The following is a 16,171-nucleotide window of genomic DNA, read 5'->3' as shown; positions in this document are numbered from 1 at the left end:
TTCGTTTGGAGGCTGATCCGTTTCATTTGTAATCGACTGAAGGATTTATCTTGTTCACGCCGCACGATACAGGTCCTACGTTTGAAGTCACGCTGAGAAAGAACGCCAGTGGTCTGGGCTTCAGCTTCACGCAGATGGAGAGAGCCCGCTGCAGCCATCTCAAGAACGATCTCGTGAGGATTAACAGGCTCTTCCCGGGACAGCCGGCTGAGGAGAACGGGGCCATCGCGGCTGGCGACATCATCCTGGCCGTGAACGGGAGGCCCACGGAAGGCCTCGTCTTCCAGGTGGGGGGCCAGGAGGGAGGCAGCCCCGTGTGCAAGCTGAGGTCAACCATGCTGCACCCAGGCTCTCGCCCCGCAGGGAATGCTCCAGGTTCTTGAAAATTGTACTTGGAGCCTAGACTTTGAATGCCATTGGCAGAATATTCTCATTTAATTTTCCATTCCACTTCCTAAATGTCTGACCTTGAGTGGGCTTTGCTTTTAATTCGGTTCATAATGAAACTGCAGCTGAGGCCCTGGCTTCTGTGCCGGCTGAGGGTCTCCTCACACACATTCCGAGGGGGCTGACAGGGTGAAGGGACTGCAGTGGGTCCCTCTCTGCCCTTCGTCCCACGTCTCTGTTTAAGTTTACAGCTTTTGATGTATAGTATTGCACTGGTTATCCTGTGTGTGATAAAAAATATAATTAAAAAAAGAGAGCGAAAAGGGCACTTCTCAATGTTTATAGCACAAAATCGCAATGAAATATTATACGTTATCAGTCAGGGTCCTGGCGGAAAGTGGAGTCATTTGAGGAGAGTTTAAGACAGGTGTGGGACAGTAGTTGGGAAGCTCGGGGAGAGAGTAGAGCCCTGGGGCTGGGAACAGTGGCTGCAGTTCTGCACGCCCCTCAAGTCCAAAGGGGTATGGGAAGGGGAAATTAGCCAACCCCAGCAACTGAGAGCTGGGCAGAGCAGACCCTGCCATTTCCAGCCAAGCACTGTGCATCGCCTTTGTGGGAGCTGCACGCCGGTGGCCTTGGCTCCTTGCACGTTGGGAGGTCAGGCCCACAGTGGTGTTCTCCAAAGTTCTCTGGTGCAGAGAAACAGATCAAGGTGGGGGGTGGAGGGGCCAGTGCCAACGAGATAGCTGGGAGCACAGAGGAGGAGCCCAGCGCTGGGCCCGCCCCACCTCTAACCGCAGAGTGTGGTTTCTCCTAGGAGGTGCTCCATTTACTGCGAGGGCCCTCGAAGGAAGTCACACTCCTGCTGTGCCGCCCACCCCCAGGTGCGCTGCCTGAGATGGACCAGGGATGGCAGGTAAGGGTGGCGCCCTCCGCTCTCTCAGCACGCCTCGTGCTCAGGCACCCTGCTCTTGTCTGCTGGGTCCTGAGGAGCCCAGCTCGGCGTTAGCTCGGGCTCAACACGACCTCTGCCTGCTGGGGCGGGGGAAATAGCTGGTCCCCAGCCTACATCAGTCTGTGGCCGTTCCTGAGGCCCTGTCTCTGTCTTCTCCTTCCCCTCTTGCTCCTGCCTCTTTCCAGCTTGGGGTCTTCTGAAAATGGTTACATGTTTAGAACGCGGCTGTGAAACTTCTAGAGCCAGGCTCCCTGGCAGCCCAAGGATCAGAGAGGGGAAACCCAGAGCAAGGGGAGTAGGTGTGAAACCAGAGGGAGGGAAAGTAGGAATTTCCATTGAGAGGAGTGAAGTGGAGAACAGGCTGCATGGCCACCCTCCCAAAGCATGAATTAGACACGCATGGTCTGGTGCAAAGAAAAGAGGCTTTAGAATCAGGAAAATTCAGGATGTTTACCTTGATGCCTGTGTTAGTCAGGTTATCCAGAGCAATGTGTATGTGTATCTACAGGGTCTCTAACTCTGTATCTCTATCTCTATCTACATAGAGAGAACGATTTTAAGTGATTGGCTCATGTGGTTGTGGGATTGTGGGGGCTGGCTGATGTAAATTCTGCAGGCTAGGCTGGCAGGCTGGAAACCCAGAGAGGTGTGTATGGTGCAGTGTGAGTCCTAAGACAGTCTGGAGGCAGAATTTGTTCTTTTTTGGGAGATCTCAGTCTTTTTCTCTTAAGGCCTTCAACTGATTAGATGTGGCCCACCCACATTTTGGAGGATGATCTGCTTTACTCCAAGTCTGATTTCAATGTTAATCTCATCTAAAAGATAGCTACGCAGAAACATCTAGACTAGTGTTTGACAAAATATCTGGGTACTGTGGCCTAGCCCAGGTTGACACATAAAATTAACCATCACAGTACCACCTGTTGGGTGCCCGGGACACAGACTCTGTTGCAGAGATTCAAGCACAGGAAGTTTGTGGAGCCAGATGTTGGGAACACCTGGGGAGGGTGACAGGAGCAGGGAGCAGGGCTGAGTGGAAGGGAGGTGAATGAGGCACAGCTGCACAGATGCTGTGGCTGACACAGGGAGCTCTGGAGCTCGGATGGCCCCTGGGAGCTGTCCTGACCTGGGGCAAGAAAGCCCATGCCTTTGGTCCCCGTGTCAGTCAGCACTGGGATGTGCGCTTTCCCCAGGGGGTGGCCTAACTTGACTGAGGCAGCTCCTGTGAGCTGAGCCCGAGTCCTGGGGAGGGGCTAGCTGTGAGCTGTCTTGGCAACTGGCGGATGAGAGCCTCAGTCCTGGAGAGGGGTCTTTGTGGGCACCCCAGAATCACCCGCACCTGCTCTGCCACTCGCTTGCTGGGCCCTGGGCACACGTCTACCGTCTCTAGGCCTCATGATTCCTTAGGTATAAGATGCGGATAAAATCGATCACTTATCATCACTGAGGGTGACAGTCACTGGAGACGGCATAGGGGATTTGGTGACCTAGATCCTCTGAATTCTTGGACTTGAAAAGTTCATTTGATACAGACTTAGGTGAGGAAAGAGCTATAGGAAGGAAATCCAGAAGCTGCCACTTTGGAAAAGAAGGTAGATGATGTGTTAAGTAACTGAACAGGGTGGGCGCAGGTCAAGTTTCACACACCCGAAGATCGGGCCAACGGGAAAGGCCAGGGACACTGTCCTTCTGGCCTAGAGAATAGCTCCTCCCAGGAGAGCCCAGAAGAGCCCGCTGGGCAGGGCTTGGGTTGAGGTACTATGAGCTTGCTTTCTCTCTCCTCCTACCTGACAACCACATGGAATAGGAATTGCCATTCATTCATGCGGCTCCAGAGGTCAGATCGAAGACCAAGGAAAGAGGCATTTAGTTCATAAGTAGAAGAACAGTTATGAGAACGAGGCAGCCATGCAAATGCCTGGAGTAAGGTCATTCCAGGCAGAAGGAATCGCAAGTGCAAAGACTCTTGAGACAGGAATGAGCCTGGACGTTGAGAGACAGAAGATAACAGATGTGCCTGGACTGCAGTTACTGAAGGGGAGCGCGGAAGGGGAGGAAGTTGTAGCGGGAGTCAGGGGCCACATCATGCAGGGTCTTGTAGGCCTTGGTAATATGCTGATTCTATCCTGGCTGCAACGGGAAGCCATTGGGCTGGGAAGGGTGGGAGGGTGAGGGGTTAGCAGGAACGTGCCCTCGTCTGGTCTAGACTTTAGAAAGATCACTCTGGTTGCTGGTGGAGATGGACTGGAGCCAGTTAGCCAGCAGCCATTTGGGCAAGATATTATTGTGGCATGGACTCAGGTTGTAACAAATAGTTGGTAAGAAGTAGTTGGATCTTGGAAGCAGAGCCCATAGGATGACTTTTGGATTAGATGTGGGTATGAGGAAAGAGAGCAATCCAAGTTTGGCTCGAGCAACTGGAGGAATGGCGGTACCACTTACCAAGACAGGGCGTGCTTGGAGGGCGCAGTTTAGAACAGTCCACGAAGAAGCAGGAGTTCCTGACAGCACGCCAACCCGGAAAGTTTATGCAACAGCCAATGGAGATGTCCATCAGGCTGTTGTCTGCAGAGAACTGGCATGAAGTCAGGGCTGGAAAAAGTGGATTTGGGAATTGCCAGCAAATAACGTCATTTAAAGCCATGCAATGGAGGAGATCATCTTGGGGAAGAGTACAGATAAAGTCAAGAGGAGGGCTGAGACGTGAGCCGCGGGACACCCCAACGTGGGGAGGTCTGGTTCAAAGAGCCAGAAAATGAGACTGAGAACAAGGGGCCTGGGAAGTGGTAGGAAAACCAGGCAAGGGCAGAGTCCGGAGTAAACTCCATGCTTAAGTGAGTTAGTGAGTAAAGGATGCTCTCGAGACAGAGGGAGGGACCAACTATGCTGAATGAGATGAGGACGGATGACTGTCCTTTGGCTTTAGAAAGATGCAGGTCATTGGAGACCCTGATTAGAGCTCTTGCAGTTGAATGATGGGGATAGAAGCCTGGTTGGGGTGGGCACAAGGGAGAAAGGGGGAGATGAAGAGCAGAGAAATTGGGTGGCTGGCAGTTGGAGGAGGATGTTGGGGTGGGCATGCAGGCTGGTCAGTAGAAATGCTATGGGGAGGTGAAGGCTTCTATCTGAATGTGTCCACTCTCACTGTAAAGTAAGAGGCAAGGCTGGGGTGGGGCGATTGTTGGAGACTTGAGGAGAGAGAAGATGAGAGATAATTAGAGGGCAGAGAGAACAGGAAGCCGAATTTACTAAGGAAGTAGAGAAAGATTATCTGGCAGTCTCGAGTGCCCACTCGACATCTGTGCTCACACAGTTGACATTAGTCTGTGGCTCAGAAGCGGGCCACTGTGAAGTCCACATCTACTGTCACTAGGAGTTGGAGTTAAAATACAGCGCCTGGGAGTAACAAATGATGGAGGCAGACAGGGACAAGAGGCGGGAGCTCAGAGTTTCCAGTGTTTTTATGAGAGCGTTGGTGGGGCAGAAGCATGGAATCTCAGCAGAGTGAAAGGAAAGGGAGGACGTTGGTGGTAGGGGAGGGGGAGGCATGGTGAAAACATGGCGGGTCCATCGACGGGAACCTTGGAGAGGTCCAGGATTGCTGGAGAGTGTGTACTGGGGATGATGAGCCCGAAGGAGAGGAATAATTAAAGGTGAGATTTTGGAGGTCTCCCAAGGAGCATAAGAGAAAATATAACTGTGCTTACTGTTGATTTTTTACCTGATCCATTTTGAATTTTGATTTTTGGCATGCCCTTTATAAAGTACACTGTGTATCAGTAGCGTTGTAAGTGTTTATGGTTTATAATTAAGTAAAAGTTCCTATTTGGTGTGCATCCCCTCTCATTGCAGGGAGTAGCAATCAGAAAGGCGAGGAGACCTGTGTGCTGGGTGGCAGAGAAAGGTTCCCCTCTTAGAGGTGAGGGCTGGGGTGGGAGCTCAGCCCTGACGGCTTGAAAGTCCACACGCTCCCTTACACAGGGATGTAGGTCATGGAGTGGAAGTGCTAAAAGATAACTCTCAGGAAAAGATAAGATCCTGACTCTCACGTAGATGTAAAAATGAACGCATGTTGATGATTTGATACAAGTCATTCAGCGAGGAAACCAGGCAGACGTTAAAACAGGTTCAAAAGGGATTTCAAAGAATGACGTGTTTATTTTTACAGAGTTAAGCAATAGGAATGAATGCAGCTAGAAGCAGATAACCAGAAGGTTGTGCCGTAGACAGTGCACAGTTTCCTACAGAAGCATAGATTTTTTTTTCCTGTAAAAAGTTGAGCATTATTAGCACGTCGTAGCGGGCCATCAGTCATAACCTAAAAGGCCCAACAGGGATGGCAGCAGTTGAGGAGAATCAAGTCATGTCTGGAGAAGTGAGGAGGAGAGCCAGGACCGGGCATCATGATGGGAGGGGCGACGGGGCTATGGAAATGGGCCATCTTGGATGGGGACTGATGAAGACACTGAGACTAAAAAGAATTCCCTATTGGAAAGTGGCATAAAGAGTCATTGTTACTTCTGTTTTCATATTTTCTAAGTTTTCCAAATTTTTTTTATTAAAAAAAATAATGTTCACGTTTATTGAGAGCTTCTAATGTCCCCAAGCTAAGGGGCTTGGCGATGGTTAAGTGTGTTGCTTAGGGCCCAGTGGGAGCTGGGGTCCTGCCGAGAGGGGACTGACCCCAGAGCCCATCTCTTAACTGCTCTGCTGTATAATCATATTAAAAAAATTACTTTTTAAACTAGCAATTTTTACGTCTTGTTCGGTGTGCATCATGGATCCAGTAATCCTTGGCATTTCTTTGAATAGATACCCGTGCTCTCAGCAGACAAAGAATTCACCAGGGCAGCAGGCACTGACTCAGAGCAGAGCCCCAGCCTGGATCAAGAGGACAGCCAGAGGGACAGTGCCTCCCTGGACACAGGGGAAGGCCTGGGTCTCAAGCCAGAGTCTTTCCAAAAGGCCACCAGAGAGGCCCAATGGGACCAAGATGTAGAGAGACCCTTGGCCACTTCCTTGCCGCGTCGTCCTCAGGCCTCCCACCCTCACTTATGCAGACTCCACCAAGAACTGGATGCAGCGGCTCTGCCTACCTCTCTGGAAAAGGACGTGAGGCAAAATTGCTATTCCGTTTGTGATATCAGGAGACTTGAAAGGTAAGAATCACCATGCTTGCAGACATTTTGTAAACTGTATGCATTTTATTGCTGGAAATTACAATCGAGCAATCAGTAACGGCGCTCACTGCTTCCTGGGCCCAGCACTGTTCTCGCCACTGGGAGGGGAGGCGGAGACAAGAGGAGTGTAAGGTCTGGGGCTGCTGTAACCACAGCTTGTGAGCCTGTGGGAAAGCAGACCCCACCCCGTGGTCTTCGGATGCCCCTCGAGCCTACAGGCAGGCCTCGGGGTTTTCCCAGTGCACAAACCTTTGTCCTGCACCCCGCATGGCCCCTCAAAGCATTGTGGTGAGACAGAAGTCTCCTTGTATGCATCCTCATTTCTACTGCTAATACAATGCTTTACAATCAGCATCAGCTTTAGAGAAAAAACACATCTGCATCTTCAAAACCAGACTGAAACATTCACTCTAATAGCTATTTTTAACTTGGCCTCATTTTTGTGCCCCCTCTCCCCACCTAAGTATTTTCAGTTCTCAGTCTTCTTCTGATGGAAAACATACTCTTCGATTCCATTTGGCAGTATTTATTACACACACCCAAGGTGTGTGGACACCGTGAGGAGCAGAGAGCAGGGGACCGATACTGAGAGGGTAAGATACTGCTCCTAGGCGTGTGCTGCCTGGATGCCCGGGCACAAAGCAGCCAATAACCAAGAACACTGGTTTGTGTTTGGCGCTATAAAAACCCGTTGAGATTAGATGGCCCTTTTTTGTTGGTCATCTAGGAGACCGATAAGGGCAGATCTATAGGGACTGGCATGTGACATGAAGGAGGAAGCAGCCAGTGAAATGCAATTAGGCAGGATGAGATGTGTGACACCTGGGAGCCGGGCATACGTTCCTAAAAAGTGTTCAGATAGAATTTGGAAAAGAATACTGCACAGCCAAACAAAACCCAGCAAGGCTGCAAGTAGAAGAGAATGGGCAAGCATGTTCATGGGTGCTATTCATTTTCATTGTCTGAAAATGCATAAACACAGTGTATTTATAGTTCCTTACAATGCATTCGAGGCAATAATCGATATACTTGATCAGACGATAAAGGAAATAGCCCTCCGAGATTTATCCAAGGACAACTGTTACTGCGATCTTGTAGGGAATATAAGAGGGGCGGTGCTTCCCTGTAGGCATGGGGCCACTCTTTCAGATTTTTAAAGGTTTTACTGCCAGATAGTTTGGGGTGACGGACAGAGACCCGGAATACTGGGTTGTAAAGTGACTCTGGGTTTAGGTACAAGCCCGGAGTTTGACTTGTCATGTGCCTTTAATCTAATTTGGTGATCAATAGTTAATATTATTATTATTATTATATTAATCATTAGTATAGATAGTCACTGTTTCATTCATGGACTCACAGAATCTCAGGGTTATCCAATAAGAAAAGAGATCTAATCCAACTCATACCCCATGTGGAATCTCCTTTGTAACATCCCTGAAGTAGGGGCTGCTTTTGCTTGAGTACCTTCATGGGTGCAGAACTTGCTGCTTCTGATGGTGGCCCGTTTCATCCTCACAGAGTTCTTGAGAAAAAGTACTTCCTTATATGAAGGTCAAATGTGCCTTTCTCTGTCTTCTACTTGTAAATAGACCCCTGTTTCCTCTGACGTTTTTGTCATTCCCTTATTTTTTGCAAGAAACATCACATTATTTTACTTTTCTGAATCAAACTAAATTTGGCTTAATATCTCTACTCTCAAGGGTAGACCAGTTGTCCCAAATCTGCCATCCTTGGAGGCGGTTGCCCCCTCCTAGAATTACACAAGAGTCCTCAGGGCTACGTTTTTGCTGTATTTTCTCTCCCCTACTCAGGAACCTTTTTTTCCTCTGAAGGAAGGACTCAAACCATGTTAGCATCTTCTCCAACGGGACGTTAGCTTGCCCTTAATCACACATAGTTGGTGACTGCCCCCTACAGGAAGAAACGCATAGCACGTGCCCAGCGATCTCTGAACACAGTTCCCCCTATTCCTGGTGGGGTTGCGGCTCTTTGCAGACCCTCCCTTAGAAGTGTCTGCAACTCCCTTCTGAGGTGGCTGTCCCAGGCAATTGCCTCTTTGCTTCTCGCATCCGGGAGTCAAGCTCTCTTTCTGCACTTTGGAACAAAAAGAACACGGACTTCTTGATCCTACAACCTTGGTTTCAGCTTTCCCATTTACTAGTGTCCCTGGAGAGTAGACTTCCCTGAGCTGGAGGCTTCGCAAATGTAAACGAAGACCCCAACAATTCCACAGGGCACCGTGCAGGTCAACAGCGATGACATGTGCAGAGCGCTGTCACAGAGCCTGGCACACAGCAGGAATGCAACACAAGTCAGGTTTCTTTCCCTTTCCTGAGCTATTTCCAGCTAAAGGACAGATCCCATGAATTGCAATTCCCAGCAAATTGCCAGAATTTGCCATCTGCCAGGTGGCTACCTCCCAAAGCCGGGTGGCTGCCAGCACCCTAGCAAACCTGGAGTGTTCACGGAGAAGATGAGTGCCACTTTTCCTTCCTTGGTCTCTTCTCTTACCACACTGCATATCTAGAGACTGTACCATATAATAGTAGCTCTTTATGAAGTGTGTTATGATGAAGTGGTACAGTACTTTCTCATGGAGGGATGCTGGGATTGTGTGCCTGCCAAAGGGAGGACTTGGCACTTGGCTTGAGTGACATCTTATGCAGGGTTAGTTTCTAAAGTTAGGGCATAGAGCAGAAATCACATCAAGTCACATGACCCTCGGACATCCCTTCGGAAGATGTGATGTTCTCTGACCCCTGGTTTGGAGCAGGTCGCATTTTCTTTGGCTGAGCCTCAGATGAAGTCTGGTGGTTTGCGTTTATGGGCCATGCTGTCTGCAAAACGCTTATGTTTAAATACTGGCCTCATTGGAATGAGGGGATGGCAGAATCAAGTCTCCCACTTACACTCATGGAGTGGAAAGTCAGTCATTGCAGAAGTTTTAAGGTTATTTCTCTCTCTCTCTTTGACTAGCACATGCAGTTAAATTTGTGTTATTAAATTACGTGTAGTTTCAGCAAGTAGCATTTGGTGAAAGTGATGATAGAAGTCTTTGTGGTTATTTAGAATGCAAAACCAAGGTGGAGTCCTGGAAAGGAAACCGAAGTCACTGCAGACCTTCTGGGAGGCGCTGCTCCTGGAATAGCAAAGGATGATTAGGAGGCTAAGGGTCTAACTCAGCTGCAGCTGCCCACCAGCTGCGACATCAGAGTAGCTGGGCGAGGCATGAGGCTGCCAGGTGAGTGGCGCTGTCACTCAGGTGGGAGGTCACCTGAAGTCGGAGCGTGACTGAGGGGAGTGTGTGAGGCAGATGCCCGCCAGGCACTATGGTCGTCAGTGTGGCAGAGCAGAGCCCGCAGCAGGCTGGGGCCTGGGCGCCATCTTTAGCATGGTTCTCTCCGCACGCCTGTGGGCTCCTTGGGAAACCTCCCCCCCAATACACATCTAGCCAGGCACACCACTCTGACCTCTCCTAAATATTGATCTCCAGCTCAGAACTATCATTTGAGCTTCAAACCCAACAGTCCACTGGACCTCTCTACTTGATGTCTTAGAGAGACGGCAAACTTGACCTGCCAGATGCTCAACTCGGCACTGGCAGGAGCACAGGCCCCCAGCTCCTGGTTGCACTGGCCGGGGCTGACAGGGACGTCGGGTGGGGCCTGATGCTGGGGAACTGGAGAAGGCTGAGCCTCACGTGAAGGGAGACAAAACCTGAACTTTGCTGTGAGTTTACCCACAGTCAATAGGGCAGTTACAATACCTAGCAGCTCAGGCCTGAAAGGCTATCTACTCATTTGCCTTGTCTTCCTTGGAGGTGGACATGATTTTGGTGGCCCAAGTCCTAAAGGACAGATGTCCAGGAAAGTTTGGCACAGGGTCTTCCATCCTCAGTTAATATCCTGGAGCAAGCAGAGGCTTCACAAGGATTTCACTGACCTCAGAGCTGACCTGGCTCCTTCCTTGAAAGCGGTTGCTGCAGAGTTGCAGGATTTGGGGGGCCTGGTTCTGGGGCCCTGCCAGCTTGTGTTGGGGAGGCGGCTGGGCAGGGAGCCCGAGTAGGGTCTCCAGGGTCTCCTCGGGGTACCACCTGTCTGTACAAGGCTCCTTTTGTCAGATAGCTTGGGAGGGAGGGAATGAGGGCAGAGAGCAGCTGAGGTCATTGAGTGTTCTTGGGGGCGAGCAGAGAGCTCCCAGCAGCCTGACCCCTTCTGGCTTTAGATGGCAGTCCTGCTGCATTATTCCCAGAAGCCCTGAGCTGGCCTTGAGCCCTGGGTGAAGGACTCTTCCTCTCTACCTGGCGTGTCCACCTGCCACAACATCTGGCCTTGCTCTAAAGCCATGCCACTGTCCTCATCAAATTCCCCAAATCTGCAAGTCTTGCCCCTTCCATGAAGCAGGTTCTGCCTGGGGATTCCCAGGGGCTTTCTGGTACCTCTTCTTTCCTTGCTCACTTTTCCTCACGCCCACAGTCAAACTCCAGGTCAGATCTCCAAGAGCAGCTGGGGGCATGTGTGGAAGGAATGCCTAGGCCGTCCTCCCTGACTTGTGGTGAGATGATGGCCAGGATTTCACCGTGGGGACCACTGAGCCCTCTCCAGACCATCTGAGCCCCTTGTCTCTTGCCTCTCAGGCTGACGGGTCTCTGTGTGGGCAGGGCGGGTAGCCAGAGCCCCAAATCAAACCCAGAGAGCAAGGAGCTCGTTGGAAAGGTCGGAGGAGTTTGGTGGTGGGAGGTGAGGCGTGGACCATCAGGGGCTGCCCTGGCGGACTGCACGTGATGCCTCCTGCTTCTCCCTGGCAGGGAGGGAGGGACAGGCTCCTGCTGGGGGTCGGGGGTGGGGGCAGGTGGGCCTGGGCGACAGGCTGGATTTCTGGTTCTTTGACAAAACTTCCACGGTGTTCCCCTCTCTATAAGAAAACGCACTTTCTACATGATTCGGTCAAGGGCTCTAAGGTTTTAAACCAATTTTCCTTCAAAGTGCTTAGCAATTTTTAGACATTTTTTTCTTAAAGTGAGTGTCCCTGGAGCGTACAGTCTCCTTTTCACTGGCACGAGTGTTGGTATATTTACATGAAATGCACATTTACTCGTACCCTGTGGCTCTCATGAGCAGAAATAATGTTTCTTCTGCAGCAAAATTCAGTTGGGACAGGTGCTTCGGCTCTACTGAGGAAGAGGGCCGGCTGTGTGGGGTTTGGGAGGTGCCAGAGTTGATTTTAAGGGAAAGAGGCATTTCAGGAAAGGGGGTCGGGGGCAGGGGCCACATAACAAAGCCAGCCCATTGATCTGGGGGTGGGGAAGAGGCTAATAATCAAGGATCTGGGTGTTTAGTAAAAAGCTTCATCTATGTGCACTTTTTTAGCTTTTCCTGCTCATCCTCTCTAATCAGACTCTCAACAGATATTTTCTGAGCACCTTCTCCGCATGTTTGAAGCTCTGTGCAAAATGCTCTGCCCTCTGCATGGACTGCTCTTTCCAATCAACGCGTGCGTGACGACCTCCAGGCAGCCCCTGGAAGGCTTGATCTTGTCGCTGTGGCGTCTGCATCTTCATCGCCAGACGAGGAACCTTGCTGTTCATCTGCTTCCTGTGCCACACAGGGAGTAAATGTCACTCCAGCTGGCTGTCTCTCCGAATCAGGCACTTTTTCAGCGCTCAGAAAAGGACCTGATATTTGCACCAAGTGCTGTGAAGGTCACCTGCTTGAGTTGCTCCCAACCTCCTGCTCTAGCCCTTTCCATGTAATTCTTCTGTTGAAATGCTGATCATGATCATGGCGGTAATGATGGCGTCTCCTACTTACTGAGAACTTACCCTGCACCAGGAGCCATGGACGGCTGTGTCAGAATGATTTAATTTAAGCATCCCAGCAATCTTGTTAGTTTCTTGACCCTCCCATTTTTCAGATGAGAAAACTGAGCTCCCAGAGAAGTTAAGAAACTTGCCCGAGGTCTGACCGACTCCCCACATGAAGGGGAGTCCTAGAACTGGGTCATATCTCTGGTTCGATGCTGTGCCCTCTGATAGGTCCCCCACAGTCTCCTGGGCTTGGTAAGGATCTCGCGCTGCTTCTATAACGCTGTGCTGCCTCAACCATAGCACTTACTACCTGGATTGTTGCATTTGTTCCCTGCTGGCTCTTCCCACTGAATCGGGCCTCCTCAAGGACAGGGGCCATGCCTTATCCACTGTTCATTTCCTGGTCCCAGAGATGTCTCTGGCAAGAACTGTTTGAACCCTAGCTGGCTCTCATCGTGTGTCATGATGAGCATCCTCAAAGGCAAGGGAAGGCGGGGAGAGGAATTTCTGATCGATGCTGGAAGATGCACGGGTTTCTGTTTTCTAGTCCAGAAGTGGACGTGGATGATGAAGGTGACGTGTGCCATCCACCTGAAGCCTCTTCTCCCACCACGGAGGATGAAGCGTATCCTACCATCAACTCTGCGTCCGAAGGCCGGCTACCCTGTGGAGAATGCTTGGAGGCAGATTCAGAGACCATCCCCTTGCCACAGTTCTGTTCTTGGGGTGCTCTCTGGGAGTCTTTGCCTCTGGAAGCGTCCATTGATAGTGAGAGCGAATGGCAAGATCTAGAGGAGGTCGTGGACCCAGATGATGGTGCCTCGGGTGGGTATCACTCTGTCTGGGTGGAATGAGGCTGGGCTGAGTTCCTCTAGTGGGACTCACAAGAGGCCACTTTGGCTAGGTTATGGTTCATGGGCATCATGCGTTTCCCCCTAGGGGTCACACATCATCACACCCGGCGTTTTCGCTGAGCACTTACCATGGTCCATGTTCCATGATAACAACCCTATAAGATAGAGTTATCACCATCCCCCTTTTACAGATGACACATTTGGGACTTTCTGGGGGTCCTACAGTGAGTAAGCGACACAATTGGCATTCAACCCCAGGTCTCCCACTCCACAGACCACGTGTTCACTGCTCTCCTCTGCTGCCTCCAGCACTTGGCTGGACACCATCTCTCCTCGGGCCTCTCTCTTTCGGCAGGCTGCTTGTGAAGTGCTGATTCCTGTTTTGCCTGCCCCTGCCCACCCCTGGGATAGATCTGATATTTCAGAGACGACTCATGGCATCATGTAATGGCGCCCTTCTTGAGCCACTGTGGCTCCACACAGTAAGCTCTTTCTTGTTCAAGAAAGTCAAACTGTTGACACAAGATGCCACAGAAGTTGGGACTGGGTCGCCAGGCTAGGGTCGGGTCCTACTGAAGAAGACGTGAGAGGAGTAGGGAAAACAAAAACCGTCAGACTGGAAATAGAGTGGGTGAAACTCTTGACGGGTTGGTGAGCCACCCAACTTTCTGTTAAAGTGCCTACAACATGCATAGTTGCAGTATTTAAAAAGGGCTGAATGTTCAAGAAACGTTCACATAAACGCATTTTCAGGGAGAATTGAAACTGACCACGGCATCGGCTCGTGAAGACTTAGTAATAACTGAAACACACTCATTCACTTTCATTCTGTCGCGTCTCAGCTACGTTTCCCCACAAATAATTGAACTGGATTCTTAGAGGAGAGTGGCAGGTGAGCTGATGAGGTGGGTGGATATTTTAAATTCAAATATAAAAAAAACGGGCTGGTTCTTATCTGAAATAGGAAGCAACAAGTTACTAGAGGGGATGACATGGAAGCTTTGGGGACCGTGCGAGTCGTTTCAGGGGAAGTCGGACACGCTGACAGCTTTGGAAAAGATGCATTATGGATTCGCAAAAGTGTGGAGCAAGCAGGCAGCGGCTTATATGTGGAGGGCAATCTTCCCAGAGGGGGCTCCTCAGGGCTGGGGAGCTAAGAGAAGATAGGCTCAGCAATGCTTCAGGGACCCACAGGGAAGCAACTAAGGACCATAAGTGTCAGTCCTTATGAAATGTCCCAGGAGATCTGCAGTGTCGCGGAGTGGGGCTGCAGAGAACAGAGTAATGAAACAAGGTTTTACAGTAGGAGGGGCTCAGGCTCCAAGCCTGCCTCTGCCACTTACTAGCTGGGTGACCTGCAGCAAATAGCTTTTCAACCGTCTGACTCAGCTAACTGACTGCCAAATGGCAGTGATGAAACCCACCCATGCTGTTATCGCAAGAATTAGAGGACAATGTGTGTCGAGTGTTTAGCAGACTGCCTGGCACATAGTAAGGACTCAAGAGGCGTTAGCTATTTTTATCATAAATCATAAAGGAGGAAATGACTTCAGTGAGATGATGCAGCCTTTTTAAAGCATTTAATCCTGTTGGGTTTTTCCATGTAGACAAAGGAGCTGAGCAACTTTGTCAGACCTGGGCTCTAACATGAGGGGTGGGTGGGGTGAGGGGAACTACTGGTTTATGGCAAGAGTGTCGGGTCTGGGGTGGACCGAATGGCCCTCAGCTATGGAGGATGGCTTCGGATGCAGTTAGACAGAGACCTGTCACAGTCGCTTACCCTCCCTGATGGTAGAAGGCGGGTGGCAGGTGTGAGCACTCAGGAGGGAGTTCTTAGCCTGGCTCCACGGAGCAGCCCGCAGCTGTGCTTCGAGGCATCGTGGACCTCCACACCTAGAGCGTTGACTTGCATGCTTCTTTTGGAAAAAGCAGCTCTTGACATTCTTTAAATTCTCTGAGAGTTCCACAAGCCCCCCCAAAGCTAAGGATCTCTGTTGTGTATTTGCCCTCTTTCATCCTGGGAGCGGGGAGAAGTCTCGGAGGGTATGCAGAGGACTTTGCTTATGGATGGAGTGGTGCATCCTTTAAATCTATATAACAAATTATTTTATTTGGTCATTTTAAACATTAAGACAGTAATAGTATGCAAGTAGTTTCTATAAATGATTTAATTTAATCCTCACATCAACTTTGAATGGTATTCTTATTCCTCTTTTGGAGGGTTTTTTAAATTTGTCCAAGATCATACAGCTAGGAGGGGCGGATTCACACGGCATCTGTCTGATTCTACTTTTGGTGCATTTTTACATTTCCTCTACAGTGTGTCTTTCCACGTGGACTTGTGTAACATACAGGTCCTTCCATCACGTGTCATGAGTCCTACTTTTTTCCCCTCACAAAATATTTCTCTCTAATGAGGCTAAAACAACTCTCACTGTCCACTGAGATTAAGAAGGCCATCCAACTGGTCTGTTTAGGGACGGCTGCTGGCCAAGTGGTGAGGTGACCCAATAAAAGCCATTTATTGTTTTAGGTGGACACATTCTCCAGAGGCAGAACCCAAGGGTTTCTGCACGGATGTCCTTTAGACTGTGATCACGTGGGAGCGCCTTTAGATGCCCCTGGTCCAGAGAATGCACCCACAGGCTCTGCCTCCAGGAAAAAAGCCTGTGGGTCCCTGAAAAGGTGACCTGGGATGGAGGGTCTGGCCCACTTGTTAAGAACTAACTTCAAAAAGATCATGCCTGTCACTTCTGAGACTCATTTTGAACAGTAGCCATGACCTCTCTTCAGTTCTGGGGTGTATGTCAGTAAAGCTTGTGTGGGTGTGTGCGTACCCTTGCACTCACGGCTGGGGGGTGAGGGGCTTCCTCTGGTGAAGGAATTTGAGAACCAACCTCCTACATCAGGGTAAACCAGACAGAGTGGGGTCTCGCTGCTGCACTGGGGCACAATTTCTGGGACAGATGCACTGTTCCAGTTTGCGCTT

The 16,171-nt window shown here is 50.2% G+C and overlaps 1 protein-coding gene across 1 annotated transcript in view; it reads left to right on the top strand.

Moving 5' to 3' along the window:
* FRMPD2 (FERM and PDZ domain containing 2) overlaps window positions 1-16,171 on the top strand; it is a 123,461-nt gene that overhangs the window by 105,878 nt on the left and 1,412 nt on the right. The window contains exons 26-29 of the mRNA XM_046652200.1: window positions 73-287; window positions 1,205-1,303; window positions 6,155-6,501; window positions 12,876-13,153. Of these exons, the coding sequence (XP_046508156.1) occupies window positions 73-287; window positions 1,205-1,303; window positions 6,155-6,501; window positions 12,876-13,153 (939 nt within the window). The remainder of the gene's footprint in view (window positions 1-72; window positions 288-1,204; window positions 1,304-6,154; window positions 6,502-12,875; window positions 13,154-16,171) is intronic.

This window comes from Equus quagga, chromosome 2 (assembly GCF_021613505.1).
Source record: "Equus quagga isolate Etosha38 chromosome 2, UCLA_HA_Equagga_1.0, whole genome shotgun sequence".
NCBI lineage: Eukaryota > Metazoa > Chordata > Mammalia > Perissodactyla > Equidae > Equus > Equus quagga.
Note: the sequence above shows the minus strand (reverse complement) of the source record. Positions and strands in the feature narration are given on the sequence as shown.